This window comes from Ostrea edulis, chromosome 9 (assembly GCF_947568905.1).
Source record: "Ostrea edulis chromosome 9, xbOstEdul1.1, whole genome shotgun sequence".
Classification (NCBI taxonomy): domain Eukaryota; kingdom Metazoa; phylum Mollusca; class Bivalvia; order Ostreida; family Ostreidae; genus Ostrea; species Ostrea edulis.
In genome coordinates, this window is record NC_079172.1 from 62,927,063 (window position 1) to 62,945,004 (window position 17,942).

Below are 17,942 nucleotides of genomic sequence, written 5' to 3' on the forward strand. Positions count from 1 at the left end.
GAAACCCATCCCACAATGCAACAGATTTACGCTGTGCGCATGCGTAGATGCGGAATTCCATACGGTGAATGTTTTGATGTGAAAAATGAGATTGAAAACTTCATTACAGAAGGAGGCTAAACATATCCTTTATGAGCATTGGTACAAATGAAGAATAATAAGGAAGTTAATGGAGGTTTCTGTCACACAAAGAATCAGGACAGCACTCTGTAGTTATTATCAGATTATGTTGTCGATCGCACTTTTATTAAAAACTGGGCTACTATTTAATATTTCAGTATTTGTAATGCAGTCGGTCGTTTGTGATCTGATGATGAAGGGGCCCTTATTCGGAAATTATCGATTCTATTCTCTGTATTTGTTACAAAGTATTCCTGTACAGAGTCTACTTTCATCAATTCATGCAATTATCCCCACTGATTTGGTTTGTATATATTTTCATGATTTTGTTATTGCAGTTTTGTATTTATTATTGAGACAAATTCCTTAACTCAGAACACATTCAGAACTGGTTAGCTGTGTCGGCTGGACCACACCAGAAGAATGTTACTCCGGAGCAGACGACCATCTGGTCCTTAAGTGGAATCTGAATTCTAATGAGACAACTACACTAGTCAAACTACCAGATGATGTGTTCCCCACAGACATGCACTGGTTTCCCAAATCTGCTGTCGGGGGCGGGGCAGGAAAAAAGGGATCAGACCTCTTTGTTCTCACATCAACAGATGGTACAGTCCATATTTCTGACGCTACGGCTTTGTTTACACAGTCATATATATGCCTTAAATTTTTGTTGCTGAGAAGACCCAAGCTTTCTGTTTAGCCAGTGATTACCAATGTATGCCAGACTTTTCAGTAATCTGATTAAAGTTAGACTTGTAATTAGGAATCTCCACTCCTGTACAACATGCTACAATGCAATACAGTTGTAGCATATTGTAGACGAGATGAATTACACTTCCAATACAATGACTAAGACATACAGGACTATTAAAGTATTAATAGAATAGTACGAGTGTGGGATAGGGAAATTCCACCGAGGGGACAAGATTCGCAGTCAAGGGCAAGGCTTTGCCTAGACAGCGAATCTTGTTCCAGAGGTGGAATTTTCCAATCCCACGCGAGTAAATAATAAAGGATTATTTTTCTCACATTTTACCAACAGTTTAGTGCATAAATTCAAGAGCATCAAGAGAATTCAAAATTATTGAAATCTTGCATTTCAAATTAAATGGAAAAACAGCCAGAAAGAGCATATCCGAAAATGTTTTACACTAAATGCATGGGTAAACTAAAAAACCCAAGGCTGTCCACCTGAAAGCTATATCAAAATGAAATTCTAAAAAAACAATAAAAATATTTTCTTCACTGTGTAACATAAATCATAGAAAATATATGACGTCGCAGCAGTGTGAGACAAAAAAAAAATCTCATATGGCTGTCTCCCATGGGTAATTCAGTTTCACACTGGTGATAATGTGCGAAATTTTGATATATCATTTTACACAAGGAAGACTTCTTTAGACCATATATATTTTCCAGTCGGACCTAGTGTGAATTTATTTTTCTTCTGGATTACTACTGTTATTCTCAAACGTCGTTTTTCTTATGATTAAATATCATCTATACGTGCAGGAATACTTCTAGAAATATATACCTCATGTTTTATTATTTAATATTTTTCTTGACAGGAAAGTTACATTTGATTAGCAAGTCCGGGAGAGTAGAGAAGAGCATAGATGCCCACAAGGGGGCAGTTCTGTCTGGTCGCTGGAGCTGGGACGGCTCAGCTCTGGTTACTGGTTAGTATATACAAAACATCCAGGATGAATATTCCAAACCCCAACAATTTCAAATCAGAAAAACTTTTATTTTGATAGAGAAATTATTCAAATATGATTTATTTAGAGTAATGTATTATGTTAGAATAATGACTAGTGATGTGTTATATTTTGTGCACACAGTGTTTAAAATTATACAAATTATTTAATAGCTATTTGCTTTATTTTAAACTTTGGATATATCGAAAATAATAGGTGGTCAGTTGAATTTCAGTTCAGTGAAGTAGACTGATGACATATTTAAATGAATGCATTCAGAATTATTTACTGTAAATTTGGAGATAAGTAGGAATAAATGGTTTGATGTGAATCTGAAATGATACTTAATCATTTTTCAATTCATCTGAGTCAAAATTTGCGATCATACAATGGGCCATTGTTTGATGTGTGATTTGTTTTTTCTTTTCTTGATTAGCGGGTGAAGATGGACAAGTGAAAATCTGGTCCAGGAGTGGAATGTTGAGGTCTACATTGACACAAAACAGTAAGTGGATTTTGTTTCATTCAATTAATAGAAGAGATAGATTTATACATATGTACATCCTTGTAGTAAACAATGCATACCATTAAGCTGAGGTGTTGTGATGTGATTAAGCTGAGGTGTTGGGATGTGATTAAGCTGAGGTGTTGTGATGTGATTAAGCTGAGGTGTTGTGATGTGATTAAGCTGAGGTGTTGTGATGTGATTAAGCTGAGGTGTTGTGATGTGATGAAGCTGAGGTGTTGTGATGTGATGAAGCTGAGGTGTTGTGATGTGATTAAGCTGAGGTGTTGTCATGTAACCCGTTCATTTATTCTTTGTAGGTAACACAGTGTACGGAGTGGCATGGGGCCCAGATTCAGACCAGGTTTTGTTTACAAATGGCAGACAACTAGTAATCAAATCACTCCAGGCTAACGCCAAACCCACCATGGTAAGTTCATTAAATCACTCCAGTCTATAATGCCAAATGGTAAGTTCACTAGCTGGTTAGTATATCAGCACATAGTAATCACAATTAGTTGTATTCAATGCCCCCCAAAAATGGATATAAAAGAAAAGTGAAATAAAAAAAAAATATGTACATGTGTATTGAATTTGGTTATCAGACTTTGGAGTTTGATCAAATTCTTTTCTAGAGGTACGGTTTATTTCCCGTTGATTTTGGTAACAGAATTAAATAATTTTTTTTTCAGTGGAAAGCTCATGATGGTGTGATATTGAACGTGGATTGGAACCCAGTAAATAATCTCATTCTGTCTGGGGGAGAGGATTGTCGTTACAAGGTTTGTCACAGTACAGTGAAACACACATTATACATTAGCTGCAATAATGTAGCCCTATCCAATTTTTTTTATTCTGACGTTTTCGGGATAGGGCTACAATTCCATAGGATCTCCGTAATGGTGCAAAATAATTTTATGAATAACCGATAATAAAATCTGTGTATTAGTTCCAAATGTTGTTTACACCAAAAGGAGTACCAACTTTGTGCTCGGGCATGTCAAATAAAGGTGTTTTTCATTAAATATAATGTACAGCATGCAAAATTCCTCGTCTGCTCCGCCATGCTTGTTATCGCGAGATCTCGTAGGTGGATCTAATGAAAAACCTAAATGTTGACAATCGGCGCGAAAATGTAGTTACTCGAGCCACTTCGACAAAGAAAGGAAAATCATATTGTTGCAGAAAGAATTTACACTCTGCTGTTCGGTTTTTAACTTGATATTAAATTCAAACCTTTTCAATACCGACGAAATAGCTTTCGCCTCCATACTTGTCCATTGATGTAACTACTACCTTATATGGCATATGCAAATGACTTGACAATCGGAAGTTGAAACTTCAGTACATCAAACATGGCGCACAAATATGAATCGAGAAATTTATCGAAATTGTTGAAAACGGTAGAATAGAGCCTCACAAATCTTAAGTTGCAGGTTGTAAACTTATATATTGACTAAGAAACATAGAATATCATTTTATTTACGTAAAGAAAGTCAGGAAATGTTTAGAATGAGCGCAAATGTTGCGGGAGTGAATCACTCCTGCATTTGCACCTTTACGAGATCCTAAGGAGTTGTAGCCCTCTCCCTAAAAAAAAAAAAAAATCAGAGAGGGCTACATTATTGCAGCTAATTATACATAGTCAAACATGGATATAGAAAACCTCCAGAGCCAGTGAAAAACAATGCCTTATAACCAAACTTCATTATACAGTAAAACACTGTTTTAACAAACCTCCAGGGCCAGCGAAAAACAGTTCATTATAACTGAACTTCATTATACAGTAAAACACTGTTTAAGTAAACCTCCAGTGCCATTTCCTTATATCCATTAAGGTCCTCATAGGGGAATAAATATCGCTTCACAATTGGGGAGAATTCGTTATAAGCATGTTCATTTTCAGCGTGTTTTACTGTAATGCCTATCATTTTAGATACCATCAATGCTACATGTACATGTATATTGATCAATCTAGAAGAGTGGTGGTCTAGAAAGACATTTCTTTAAGACAGGGTCATTTGTGAAATGATGGGAACAGTACAGAAGAATTCCTAAACTTCTATTTATATACTTCATTTAAATATGTGCAGTAACTACATACACTTGCTCTTATTGATACATTTCAACTATTGTATTTAAATCTTCTTAGAAGAAATATCACAGAAATTATTCAAAGGTAAAATTCAATATTCAAAATAAAAGTCACATCGCTATATTTTGGCCATACTTGATGACTTTTTTCTTTTTGTAATAAAGGTATGGGACACGTATGGTCGCATTATGTACAGCAGTTCTGTCCATGATTACCCCATCACCTCTGTGGCATGGACACCGAACGGTGAACTGTTTGCTGTCGGCTCATTCAACACGCTCCGACTCTGCGATCAAGCTGGGGTAAGCACTGGACCTCCGGTTCTACATGAAACATTTCAATTTCTGAAATGGTGCCAAACAGTAAAATCCGAGAAGAAATAATAAGTGTCTTTATTTTGAATAATATCGGTACTTCTCGGATGTCTTAGGGAGTATTGATTGTAGCTTGTTTTTAATTACTTCAGTGGTCCTATTCCCTTGAGAAACCCAACACAGGTAGCTTATTCAAGCTGGCCTGGTCCAGTGATGGAACGCAAGTGGCAGGTGCTTGTGGAAATGGTCAGGTGCTGATAGCTCATGTCATTGAAAAGTAAGTCCTTACAAACACGTTAGTATGACCTACTGTGGGAGGAATGATACTGATTTAGCAGTAAGATATACCATGAACTGGTAAAATCTTGGTTTTTTTTATTCACAGGAGACTAGAATGGAGGAACTTTGAGGCAGTTGTGGTGGGCGGCAAACAGATCCATGTTAGGAACGTTATGAATGAAGCGGTAGAAAAGCTGGACTTTAGGGACCGAGTGATCAAAGTTTCTCTGTGTTTCAATCATCTCGTAGTCGCCACCGCATCACAGTGTTATATCTACAAGTGTGTATTTCAATCAATTAATTAGTTATAATCGTTAATAAATCTCAACTGTTAATGAATCTCTCAGTCTGTTGATCTGTTTTGGGTCATCAGATTTTGAGTGCATTGATCTAACTTGGGAGTTTATAACATGTGGATTTTATTATTTGAAATATTTTCAAAAATTCAGTCTGAAGATTTGCTTACCTCAGATATGTCTTTGTCGTTGATACCTTTGAAGTTGTTGTTTGTCATGAAGAAAAGATTGATGTCGTTGATGCCTTTCAAATTGTTTGTTGATGTCGTTGATATCATTGAAGTTGTTTGTCGTAAGGAAAAGATTTATCAACAATACAGCAAAATCAATCCTTTTATTTTTTTACTTTTCAGTACCAAGAACTGGAATACGCCGATGATATTCGATATGAAGGAGGGCAACATTTCATTGATTCTTCAAGCAGAGAAGTAATTACCTCTTATTATCTAGATAGAAAAGGTTTTCATAATTTGACGTATATTTTGTACATATGATTTTTTCAGACACTTCATGCTCGTGGACAGTTCTAAGACCAATTCAACTTAATTGATAGATTATCATCCCCGCCCACCCCTCAAAAAATGGCCTGCTCCGAATTTATTTATTTTGCGAAACTTGCGATTTTCGGAATATTTTCATGTCCGACTCCGGTATTTACACTTCTTGTTTACATTTCCGGTATAGGAACGTGAAAATTCATGTGAAGAAAGTAGATTTATATGGTTTTCTTAATTTCTTGTGTTCTTACAGACATAAATCTTGAAGAAGTTAGGTATATTTCTGTTATATCCTTAAATTATAGCTTAACCTTGAATTAGTGTATGAAAATAGCATAGATTGATATCCATCTGCCATTAAATGATGCGGATCTGTTGGGGGAAAAAAATCGTTTGTTTTTAATATTTTTCTCAGAAAATAAAATTTAAAAAATAAAATCCTCCCACCCGCCCCATACTTTTTGTTGACCCAGGATGGTAATCTACTAATTAAGTTGAATTGGCCTAATGTTTACAACTTTTTTCAGACACTTCATGCTCGTGGACAGTTCTAATGTTTACATCTACTCCTATGATGGTCGATTGGTGTGCTCTCCCAAGTATCCGGGAATGCGGGCAGACATTTTGAATTATCAGACGGTTGCTCTCAGCAATGACACAGTGGCCATAAGGGACAAAACAGACGAGAAAGGTAGTGTGGAGTCTGGACATTCGACCTATGTAATCTTATTTAGCCAACAGATTTGACCACTAGAATTTCATTTAGCCTAAAGATTTGACCTCTTTAATTTCGTTTAGCCTAGAGATATGACCATTATTTGACTCTATAATTTTATTTAACCTAGAGATTTGACCAATGTAAGGGACATATTGACCTCATACAAGATATGAACTTCATTTTGAAACTTACACTGTTGAAAGAAAATGGCATTTTACTGTTCAGAGAGACATTACATTTAACATGTTTAATTTTTTTTTATTGAAGGTGAGTGTAAATATGTCTCTTTCTTTGCTTTTGTAGTTATCTATGTCTTTGATGCCCAAAATGGAAAACCACTGGGAGATGGGAAACCAATCACACACAAGGTACACCTACAAGTTCTGGAATTCTTGTCTTGTTTTACATTTAATATCTCCTCGCAGTTCAGTGTGAGAGAGGATATACATGTAGTAATGGGCTCATTCAGGTGTCGTTTAGTGGATGTGTGTAACACTGAGTGTGTAGACACTCTACAGACCACATTTTATGCTCTACAGATTTCGTACTTCATGTGTAGTTTTTTTTTAATTAGAGAGTAGAGCCCTATTGATTTTGGAGTCAAAAGTCAAGGTCATTATGGGACTTCGTAGAAAAAGCTTGTAGATACCAGGGCTTTCAACAAATTTAAAAGTAGGAGGCTGAAATGAAAAAGTAGAAGGCGATCCAATGCTTGGCGCCCTTACGGCCGGGGGTCTGGGGGCCGCTCAAGGCCCCCAGAAGCTCTGGGGTAAATGACGCAAAATCCTGCATTCTGGCGGTTTCCTGGCACTTAAATGCAGCTTTGAAATTGTCATTTTTTTGCCTGAAATTTTTACTTTTGCCATGAATTTATTGTTTCATATGTGAAATTTTCTGTTCATGCAAAGACTTAAAAAATTCAACATTGCAAAGTACCAATTTTGATGCAAAATGAAAAATAAAGTGCATCAAGATAACTACATGTAATTATTTTTTGCAATGCTGTATCAATTAATTTTTAAGTGTCTTTGCTTGAACAGAAACTTTCACTTTTATTTCTATATTTGTACTGGAAGTTTATAAGACTGAATTGTTTTGTAAGAAAGTTTCTACATGCAGAAAGTATTGTTGAAATGAACTAAACTGCATGTTTTGCTCACCCCAATATTTTTTTTAATAAAACCCAAACAATCTTTATTACAAATTAATAAGTATATAACATTTAAATGACCTATAATTTTATTTTTCCACAAATTCAAGTTAACAGCTACAGATTTGTTGGTAACATAGCGAATTTGTGCTGAAAAATTCTACTTTCGTTTTTATTTAATACCACATGGGCATTTGCAAATTAAAAAGAATAGCAAGTCTGAAATCTTTCCTGATTAAATTCTGTTTTCGCTTTAAAATTGTTGATTGATATTATACTCGTGTCACTTTCACTTCTGGCCTTTTTAAACCGAAACTGAACAGGGTATTTGTTCTCTTCATTCCGTCAACATCATTGATTTTTACGTTCAGGACTTGTTGTTATCTTTCGGAACTTCTCGTCTGTGTTGTCACGAATTGGGTAAATCCGAGGCTTTCCGACTATTGCAATTGACGTATTATTTTCTACACCAACAGACGACCAATCAGGTGCCGGTATTTACCTGAACTAAATTTAGCGCAAGTAAACACATTTTTACATCCTGGTTGATACGGCCGCGATTTCTGAGTCTACTAAAGTTTGGAAGATGTTTAAAGTTTTATAAAAGTTTTTTTCATTGGACATACATTTTTGTCACTAAAGTAGCCGGCACCTAATGTTACTATAGGCGGCGGAAATCCGCCGGCTACCGGCTACTTTTGAAAGCCCTGAGATACTCATTGCGAGGGGATATGCCCTGCCTTGCTGAGCTCTTGTTTGGTCTATATCCTTGTGATGCAATATCGCAGTGATTCATTTCTTTACCTCAAATTTCCCACATATCTGCAGTTAATACTTTGTTTTGTTGATGTATACTTAATATGTAAACAAAAATAAGATCATTAAGAAAATGATTCTCAGTGCAGTCATGGGTTTGATAACATAACAGATAATTATGTGTTTGCTGCCTGGCCAAATCTGATATCAGAATTGTAATTATTGTATTGTTTCCACAGCTGGAGGTAATGGAAATAGCCTTGGACCAGTGTGGGCCCGCCACAGAAAGAAGACTGGCCATTATAGACAAGAATCGTGACCTTTATCTAACCTCAGTCCGGGTGTTTGGTACAGAGAGGAAGTCCAATAAGCTAGGTAAGCAGATTTGAATTATTCTGGTTTTGAGTATGAAAGACTGAATTTGAAGAGGTTGTGAGATTTCCACATCATAGTTTAGGGATTTTTCTGCACACACTGAGAAACAAATGATTTCATTTCAATTGTTAGATGTTTTAAGTCACAACAAGAACTGCTATTCTTCAATTCAAACTATTCAATAAGAACAGCACTTCATTGCAAGAGGGGGGGGGGGTGTGTGTGTCATAATGGGATGTTTATGAATGCGTGTGTAACACTGAGCTTGTAGACACTCCACAGACCACAATTTTTGCTCGATTGACTCGATGCTTCACAGGAAGCTTTGTTATCAAGAGAGGAAGAACACTACTGATTTCGGGGCCAATAGGTCAAGGTCATTACTGGACTTCATAGAGAGGAAGAAATCTATTGAGTTTGGGATACAAAGGTCAAGGTCACAATGGGACTTCATAGCAAAAGCTTGTAAACACTCATAGTGAGGGAGTATGCCCTGCCTTGTGTAACTTGGGTTGGTTTCATGTTTTGAGACTACTTGTTTAACTATGGTTGGTTTTGTTACAGGAAACATGATCCAGTCGCTGTGCTGGAATGATGCTGCCAACATGTTAGCGGCTCTGGCAGACGGAAAGTTTACCGTCTGGTACTACCCCAACACAATTTACGTCGACCGAGACTTGGCTAGCAGGACGGTGTTTGAAAAGGAAGCAAGGTAGGGCCATCTCAGCTGATAAAGAAAAAGTTCTCAGATTGTTTGTCTAATACAGAAAAAGTTCTCAGATTGTTTGTCTAATACAGAAAAAGTTCCATCATGTAATCTGGTTATACGTGTAATCTGGTTACTGTGTATTTATACATTCAATGCTAACCCTGTGTTAATGTTTGCATTTATTCGTCATTAGTAAAAGGTAAGTTTTTTCACACGCAGTTGCCTATCACTTAATTCTTAGTTCTGTAGCTGCTCATTTATATATAGGAGGGTCTCATGAACACAGTTTTTATAAACTGTTCCTCTTCTCAATATCCAACACATCAGGAACTGTGGGCCCAGTTTTCTGCATTTGTAAGGCACTCGGTGACTGGAAACAATTTTCTATTTATAACTAAATTGTCTCTGTGGTTCCTGGTATAACTTTCCTAATGATAATCTGGGCTATCATGGGATTGTTTGATAATATATATATATATATATGTATTGATATAGAATATTTGGTTACAGTTTTGAAATATAATATTTGGCCATGGCTTAATAAACAGGGACACATGATGAACATTGTAGAGCCCTCTTCATGTTTTCAGTACGGATTCAATTATGACATTTTTCAAACCAGTTATGATGGACACTGTACAAGTTCTGTTATCCTGTAATACATCACGTCATACAAGGATCACATAAAATTAAAAGTAAAAATGTAACACAAACATTGCAATGTAAACTTTGAAAAACATGAGCATTTCACTGTAAAACTCAACGCATGAGGATATATCGGGGCATTGACTGAATCTAGCTCAGATTTATTGAATCTTTATTGGTATACACAGGTAAAATTGCAACATATGTTTAACATATGTTTGGATATTCATATGTTAAACATATGTTATACATATGATTTTATCATCATATGGCGAACATATGTTTTGAACATATGTTTAACGTATGTTTGAAACATATGTTGAACATACTGCAAACTCCAAACATATGATTAACACAAGGTGAAAAATTTATATGTTTAACATATGTTAAACATATGTTTGAAAACACGTTGACCTTTAAGTGCTCCTTTTATATGATTAACATATGTTTGAAAACATGTTAATCATATGTTTAACATATGTTGCAATTTTACCAGTGTAGTAAAGAGTAGCAGGATATACTTTTATGTAGCTTGCTGTATAATTTTCAGAGTTTGATTTTTATATTTATAAGTCAGTCTGTAATGACAAGTTTTATTTATTTGCTTATAGTTTTTTTTCCCTACTGGATACATATTTAAGTTGATAGTTTTAATTCCATCATGTTTAGAAATTGCTTTGCATGACACATGTAGGATAAAAATTATATACATTTTGATTTTGATTTGTTTTTCCCCATCAGAAATTGTTTTAGACTATTCTTAAAATATAAAATCTGTAATATGATTAGATCTATGATTGAATGAACAAATGTAAATTTTTGTTGAAAATCTTTTTAAAGAAATACTGTCGATTTTTGTATTTGAGAGATTTACATGAATCTGAATTTACGATGGCAAACTACTATAAACCTGTCTCTGACAACATGAATATTAATTCGACAACATTCTCAGTCTGTGTATTACTTAAACTGGTACTATTACATAAACTGGTACTTGTATTACGTAAACTGGTACTTGTATTACATTGTAGCGAGTTTGGTAAAAATCCTCAGTTGCTGAACTTTGTTGGTAACCACATCATCATTCGTCGAGCGGAGGGTTCCCTGGTAGGGACGGGTATTTCTCCGTATCCAGCCATTCTCCATAACTACGTTCAGAACTCTCGCTGGGAAGACGCTGTTCGACTCTGTCGATTCGTTAAGGTAACATACCCAGAATCCTCCATAACTACATTGTATGTTTAGAACTCCCGCTGTTCGACTGTCGATTTGATAAGGCAAAATATCTTAAATGTGGACGGATCATTTCTTATGAAACACAGATTAATAATATGATATACATGTAGTTCAGATGGCACTTATTGATACACATTGTTGTTTAAATAGATATACAATGTCTATAATCTGCTATGTGTAATGGATGTTTACTAAAGTTTAGCTGTTAGTTTTGTTTCTCTGAGAATTAGATGTTGCCAGCCTGACAGTTACAGAGTAATAGTAATTTATGTACATGTACTTCTGTGATAGGGATCAAACAGCTGTAGAAACAACAACAAAAAACCCGGATGTATTCGTCTCAGTAGTCTATTTACGAAGCGTATAAACAATGATGTTGTCACATGTTTATGCTAATTCTTAGCTTTTTGTAAAATCCATGACAGTAGCAGAAATATTAGATAATTGTTAACCAAGAGTTGGTGATGGAATCTGGGCGTATTACTACTAGATTAACAGACATTGATTCACTGCACTGAATGGAATCTGTTTATTTCGTAGGATGATGTTTTATGGTGTTGTTTGGCGGCCATGTCTGCGTACGCCAAGGAGCTGAATACGGCAGAGATTGCTTATGCTTCCATCAAGGAGGTAATTTCCGTGGTTATCCCCCTCTCCTCCCCCGCAATTCATTGTGAATGGGAATATAGTCACGGGACTGTTCATGTGAATGTGTAACACAGGTGTTATAGGCACTGTACAGACTACAGTTTTTTGCTCCATTGGTTTGATACTTCACATGTAGTTTTGTTATCAAGGGAAAAAGAACCTTATTGATTTGGGGTCAAAGGTAAAGGTCACTGGGACTTTATAGAAGAGCTAGTAGACACTAATTGTGAGAAGATATGCCCTGCCTCGTGGAACTTTTCTTAATAACTGTAAATTATACACATATATACAAAAGTTCTTCTTTTTAAACCTATTATCTATTAACAAGGGTGTTAATACATGTTAACTACCAAGAAGAAATTGTTGAATGAGATGTTTTATATTTTTTGTTGTTTTTGAATCAATTGTGCACATGAAATGTATATTTGTTTTTGTTTTTTAATCAATTGTACGCATCAAATGTATATTTGTTTTTCTTTTTAATCAAATATATATTTTTTGTTGTGTGCAGGCGGAGAAGGTGCAGTTTATAGTGAACATCAAGGACATCCCTGTTAAGGAGGCTCGCAATGCTGAGATGGCGCTTCTGTGTGGCAGTCCTCAGGACGCAGAGGCTATCTTACTGACGGCCGGTCTCATCTTCAGGGCTATCATGTTAAATATACATCTCTATAATTGGGACAGGTAATTATAAACTAGGTTTTGTATCTCAAAATAGGAATCCAGCTGAATTAAATTAAAAACATACTGTATTCTTGAGATGTTTTCAATACATTCAACAATTAAAAGTTCGGCAAAATGTTTTTTCGGTGTGTTTCAATTAAAAAAGGATCCGGTCCAAATCTTACACAAAATTGTACTTAACTCGATATAACGTGTCAGCAACTTTAACGTGCTACAGATACTGTTTCAGTGTTAGGAAGTATTTCTTAGAGCAACATGCATTAAAATCATGAAAGAACATTTAATCAAATCAGATAAAGCAATGTTGAATGTAGATGGAAATTGTGGGGTTCTAAATTTTTCTACTTTCACTTTGTAAAACTTGCAAGAAATGCGTACAGATGTGAAAGCGTATATACACTTTAAATACATACAATTGATATAGTAAAGTCTGGAAATCTCTTGTCAGATTTGCGGGTGTGTAATCGTTTTGCAGTAAGTGCTGGTATTTCTTTTACAGAGCTCTAGAGTTGGCTGTGAAACACAAAACTCACGTTGACACAGTGCTGGGACACAGACAAAGATACCTGGAGAGATTCGAGAAAAAGGAGAAAAACAAACGCTTCCTGCAGTACAGTGAAGGGGTAAGTGTAAGGAGTAATCTCTGTTATCTATGGATTGACTGTCTAGTTCGTATGAGTGAGGGAATTTCTCAATCCCTTAATTCAAACAAACTAGAGAGTGAAAGTCAAATTGGACCTACATGTAGTTTTCAATTTCCTTATGCTTTGAAATGTTAATCTATCAATGATCTATCCATGCATTTTTTTTATTATGCTTTAAACAGATAGAGGTGTATGCTTTCCTCCAATGATTATTTTCTATATTGATTTTTAGAGCATTTTTTTATGCCTCTGCTATTGGAGATTTGCAAGCATATAATTTTTGGTTGGTCAGTCTGTCTGTTTATCTGCAGCAAAATCTAACCTTGGCTATAATTGTTTAATGCTTAGTGATGGAGATTACATATTTCACATTTATTTCTTTTGACAAGACCATACTTACATGTACTTTGCGGTCATATGGAGGCATGAATGTTTCACAAACACATCTTATTGTAGATTGAAATAGACTGGGAGAAGATTGATGCGAAGATAGAAATGGAATATCAGAAGGAGAGAGAAAGACCAGAGAGAACCCCCGCCCCCTCAACAGCCGGGATTAGTGATCGCCCAGAAAGGTCGGACAGACCCAGGGGCCGGTCACAAGTTTCTGGACACTGACCAGTTGTGAATCTCTAGTTCTAAGTCTGTGATACATCAATTTTTTAACTATTATTATATGTTGGTTTCCATATCAACGGTTAGCATGACAACAGGTACAGCTAGTGCTTACGTGCTGTGACAGATTACAATCTCTCATGTTGACTAATTTTTCTTTATTCCGTCCAGGTCTGCCTTCATGTTGTACTGCAATGATATACATGTATGTATATTATGAAAATTAAAAGAAGAACATGAATTTTGTCTTTTAAATTCTCTTCATTGCTACTTACCCAGAATATTCTCACCAGTAAATTGTCTAAACTCAATGTTTTCATCTCCTTGTGTTGCATGAGGCATACCAGAGATTTTGTCAGTATATGCAAATAATTAATATTTGAGCTTCTCTTGCAAAGTAAAAAATATCGCATTATCTTTTTATTAGCTCAAAGGTTTTCTGATGGAAATCTGTCTGTTGTTGTCATCATAAACTCTTCTCCAAAATCAATGGGTGGATTTCAAACAAATTGTTGCCGAGTATCTCGAGGTGAAAAGGATTCAATTTTGTTGAAATAAATGAAAATCTGCTCCCCTTTCAAGGGGAGATACTCTAGAAAGAGCAAAAAATAGGGTGATGCTACTTAAAATTTCAAAAAACCATTGGACCAGAAATATGAAACTTGCATGAAAGCTTCCTGATCAAGTGAAGTTTCAAATTTGTCCAAATCATGATTCAGGGGTAGGTTTGGTACTATAGTAAAGGAGCAAAGTTTTACTAGGGGTAGGAGATTTTTTTTTCTCAAGAACTGTGGGGCCTTGATTAGTCATACATGTAGTAAAAGGCAAGCATTCTCAGGTATGGCAGATTCCAATTTATTCAAATCATGGCCACAGGGGGTAAGGTGGGGCACAATAGGGAATCATATGGCAATGTTTTTAAAACAACAAGGCCATGGTTAGCATAAAACTCGGGTAGTGTAGATTCAAGTTTGTTGGAATCATAGTCCTGGAAGGTAGGATGGAGTCACTATAGGGGATCAAAATTTTACCTAGAAAATTAATATAAAGCAAATTTTCTTGAGACCTCTGGCAAAGATTAGTCATATTTAGACCCACACTTTTTAGCTCACCTGAGCTGAAAGCTCAAGTGAGCTTTTCTGATCACCCGTACTCCGGCGTCCGTCCGTCCGTCTGTCCGTCCGTCTGTAAACTTTTCACATTTTCAACTTCTCAACAACCACTGGGCCAATTTCAACCAAAGTTGGCACAAAACATCCTTAGGTAAAGGGAATTCTAAATTGTTAAAATAAAGGGCCAGGCCACCTTCCAAGGGGAGATAATCAAGAAAAGGTAAAAATAGGGTAGGGTCATTAAAAAATCTTCTTCTCAAGAACCACTGGGCCAGAAAAGATGAAATTTATAGATAAGCTTTATTAGGTAGTGTAGATTCTAAATTGTTAAAATCATGGCCCCCGGGGGTCGGATGGGGCCACAATAGGGGGTCAAAGTTTTACATACAAATATATAGGGAAAATCTTTAAAAATCTTCTTCTCAAGAACCACTGAGCCAGAAAAGCTGAGATTTATATGAAAGCTTCCTTATATAATGCAGATTCTAAATTGTTAAAATCATGGCCCCCGGGGGTCGGATGGGGCCACAATAGGGGGTCAAAGTTTTACATACAAATATATAGGGAAAATCTTTAAAAATCTTCTTCTCAAGAACCACTGAGCCAGAAAAGCTGAGATTTATATGAAAGCTTCCTTATATAATGCAGATTCTAAATTATTAAAATCATGGCCCCCAGGGGTCGGATGGGGCCACAATAGGGGGTCAAAGTTGTTTTTTTTTTTTGTTGTTTTTTTTTTATATAGTGCAGATTCAAGTTCGTTAAAATCATGGACCCCGGAGATTGAATGGGGCCTCAAGGGGGGCATAAAAGTTTTACATACAAATTTATAGGAAAAATCTTTTAAAATCAACTTCTGAAGAACCACTGAGCCAGAAAAGCTGAGATTTATATGAAAGCTTCCTGATATAATGCAGATTCTAAATTGTTAAAATCACGGCCCCCGGGGGTCGGATGGGGCCACAATAGGGGGTCAAAGTTTTACATACAAATATATAGGGAAAATCTTTAAAAATCTTCTTCTCAAGAACCACTGAGCCAGAATAACTGAGATTTATATGAAAGCTTCCTTATATAATGCAGATTCTAAATTATTAAAATCTTGGCCCCCGGGGGTCGGATGGGGCCACAATAGGGGGTCAAAGTTTGTTTTTGTTTTTGTTGTTTTTTTTTTGATATAGTGCAGATTCAAGTTCGTTAAAATCATGGACCCCGGAGATTGAATGGGGCCTCAAGGGGGGCATAAAAGTTTTACATAAAAATTTATAGGAAAAATCTTTAAAATCAACTTCTCAAGAACCACTGAGCCAGAAAAGCTGAGATTTATATGAAAGCTTCCTTATATAGTGCAGATTATAAATTGCTAAGCTCATGGCCCCCCGGGGGTCGGATGGGGCCACAATAGGGGGTCAAAGTTTTACATACAAATATATAGGAAAAATCTTTAAAAATCTTCTTCCCAGAACCACTAAGCCAGAAAAGCTGAGATTTATATGAAAGCTTTCTGATATAGTGCAGATTCAGGTTTGTTGAAATCATGCCCCCCTGGAGTAGGATGGGGCCACAATAGGGGATCAAAGTTTTACATACAAATATATAGGGAAAATCTTTAAAAATCTTCTTCTCAAGAACCATTGGGCCAAAGAAGTTCATATTTACATGAAAGCTTTCTGACATAGTGTAGATTCAAGTTTGCAAAAACCATGGCCTCCAGGGGTAGGTTTGGGGCCATAATAGGGACTACGGTTTTACATGCAAATAGATATGGAAAATCTTCTGATATGGACCAAGGTGACTCAGGTGAGCGATGTGGCCCATGGGCCTCTTGTTTAAAAGAAAGTTTTGAGTATATTCTACCCTGGTCCACCTGTCCGTCTCACTTTCTTCCTCAAACTCCTCTTTCATTTTAAGTAGCAACCAATTCATCTTTATCAGTATGATGGGTGGTAAGTTGAAATTTACCCTGGGGGTAAAAAAAAAACCAAATGATTTTTCTAAACAAACCTGGTTCCCAAAACTCCTCTTACATTTTACGCACTAGCCTAATCATCTTTTGGAAGATGATTGTTGGTGTTCTGTAGATGTGCAATAAGATTTTGGTATTTTCATTTCCACCCTGGGGACCAAATAGGGATAGAAAACAATGTTTTTCTACAAAATTCCTCATACATTAAAAAGTTGATTTGATAATCTTTACCATAAGGATCCTTTTTGCATTTATTGCAGTAGCCAAATCATCTTTTGCAAGACTATTGGTGGTGTCCATTAGATTTGCATTAAGTTTTTGGAATTTTCTTTCACCTTGAGGGGCAAATGAGGTGGAAAATGACAAAGTCCCAGTGCTCATTGCATTGTGTCATGTGCAACAAGAATATTGAAGGTTGGGAATATCAACCATTTTAAAGATATTTGAACGATCAAAAAACAAGAGTACCGCCAACGGTACATAATACACCCGTGAAAAGCTAATGCTTGTATAGGGCGTTTTTCTTACACCATTTATAGAACTTGGCTTCCAGTAGTATCAGCAATCATCAGGGTTGTGACTTGCTGTTTGCATCGTAAAAACGGACAAATCATGTACTCTCTATGAATGCAATATCCGGGAGCTTAAAGTTTGGTTTGTATCCTGTCTACAAGGTTCTCCTATGACCTAATAAGTAATACTGCGACCTTGAACTTTGACTTCTGACCTTGAAAAACAATAGGCATCTTCCTCTCAACATGGTGATCAACTGTATCAAGTTGTAATATCTTGGAGCTTACGGTTCGGTCTGTATCCTGCCAATAAGGTTTTCCTACCAAGTAATACTACGACCTTGACCTTTGATCTTAAAAAATAAT

General features: G+C 36.0%; 1 protein-coding gene across 1 annotated transcript; it reads left to right on the forward strand.

Annotated features, from left to right (window-relative positions):
- The first annotated feature begins 36 nt into the window (after positions 1–36).
- Positions 37–14,227, forward strand: LOC125658517 (intraflagellar transport protein 80 homolog). Its single transcript, XM_056149852.1, has 19 exons — positions 37–120; positions 499–728; positions 1,692–1,802; positions 2,257–2,325; positions 2,646–2,755; positions 3,018–3,107; positions 4,585–4,722; positions 4,887–5,011; positions 5,120–5,293; positions 5,663–5,737; positions 6,334–6,497; positions 6,828–6,892; positions 8,670–8,805; positions 9,370–9,517; positions 11,191–11,362; positions 11,936–12,025; positions 12,555–12,727; positions 13,227–13,350; positions 13,828–14,227. Exons 1-19 carry the CDS (start codon positions 86–88, stop codon positions 13,987–13,989), a joined length of 2,391 nt encoding a protein of 796 aa, XP_056005827.1. The 5' UTR covers positions 37–85; the 3' UTR covers positions 13,990–14,227.
- Positions 14,228–17,942: the final 3,715 nt, after the last annotated feature.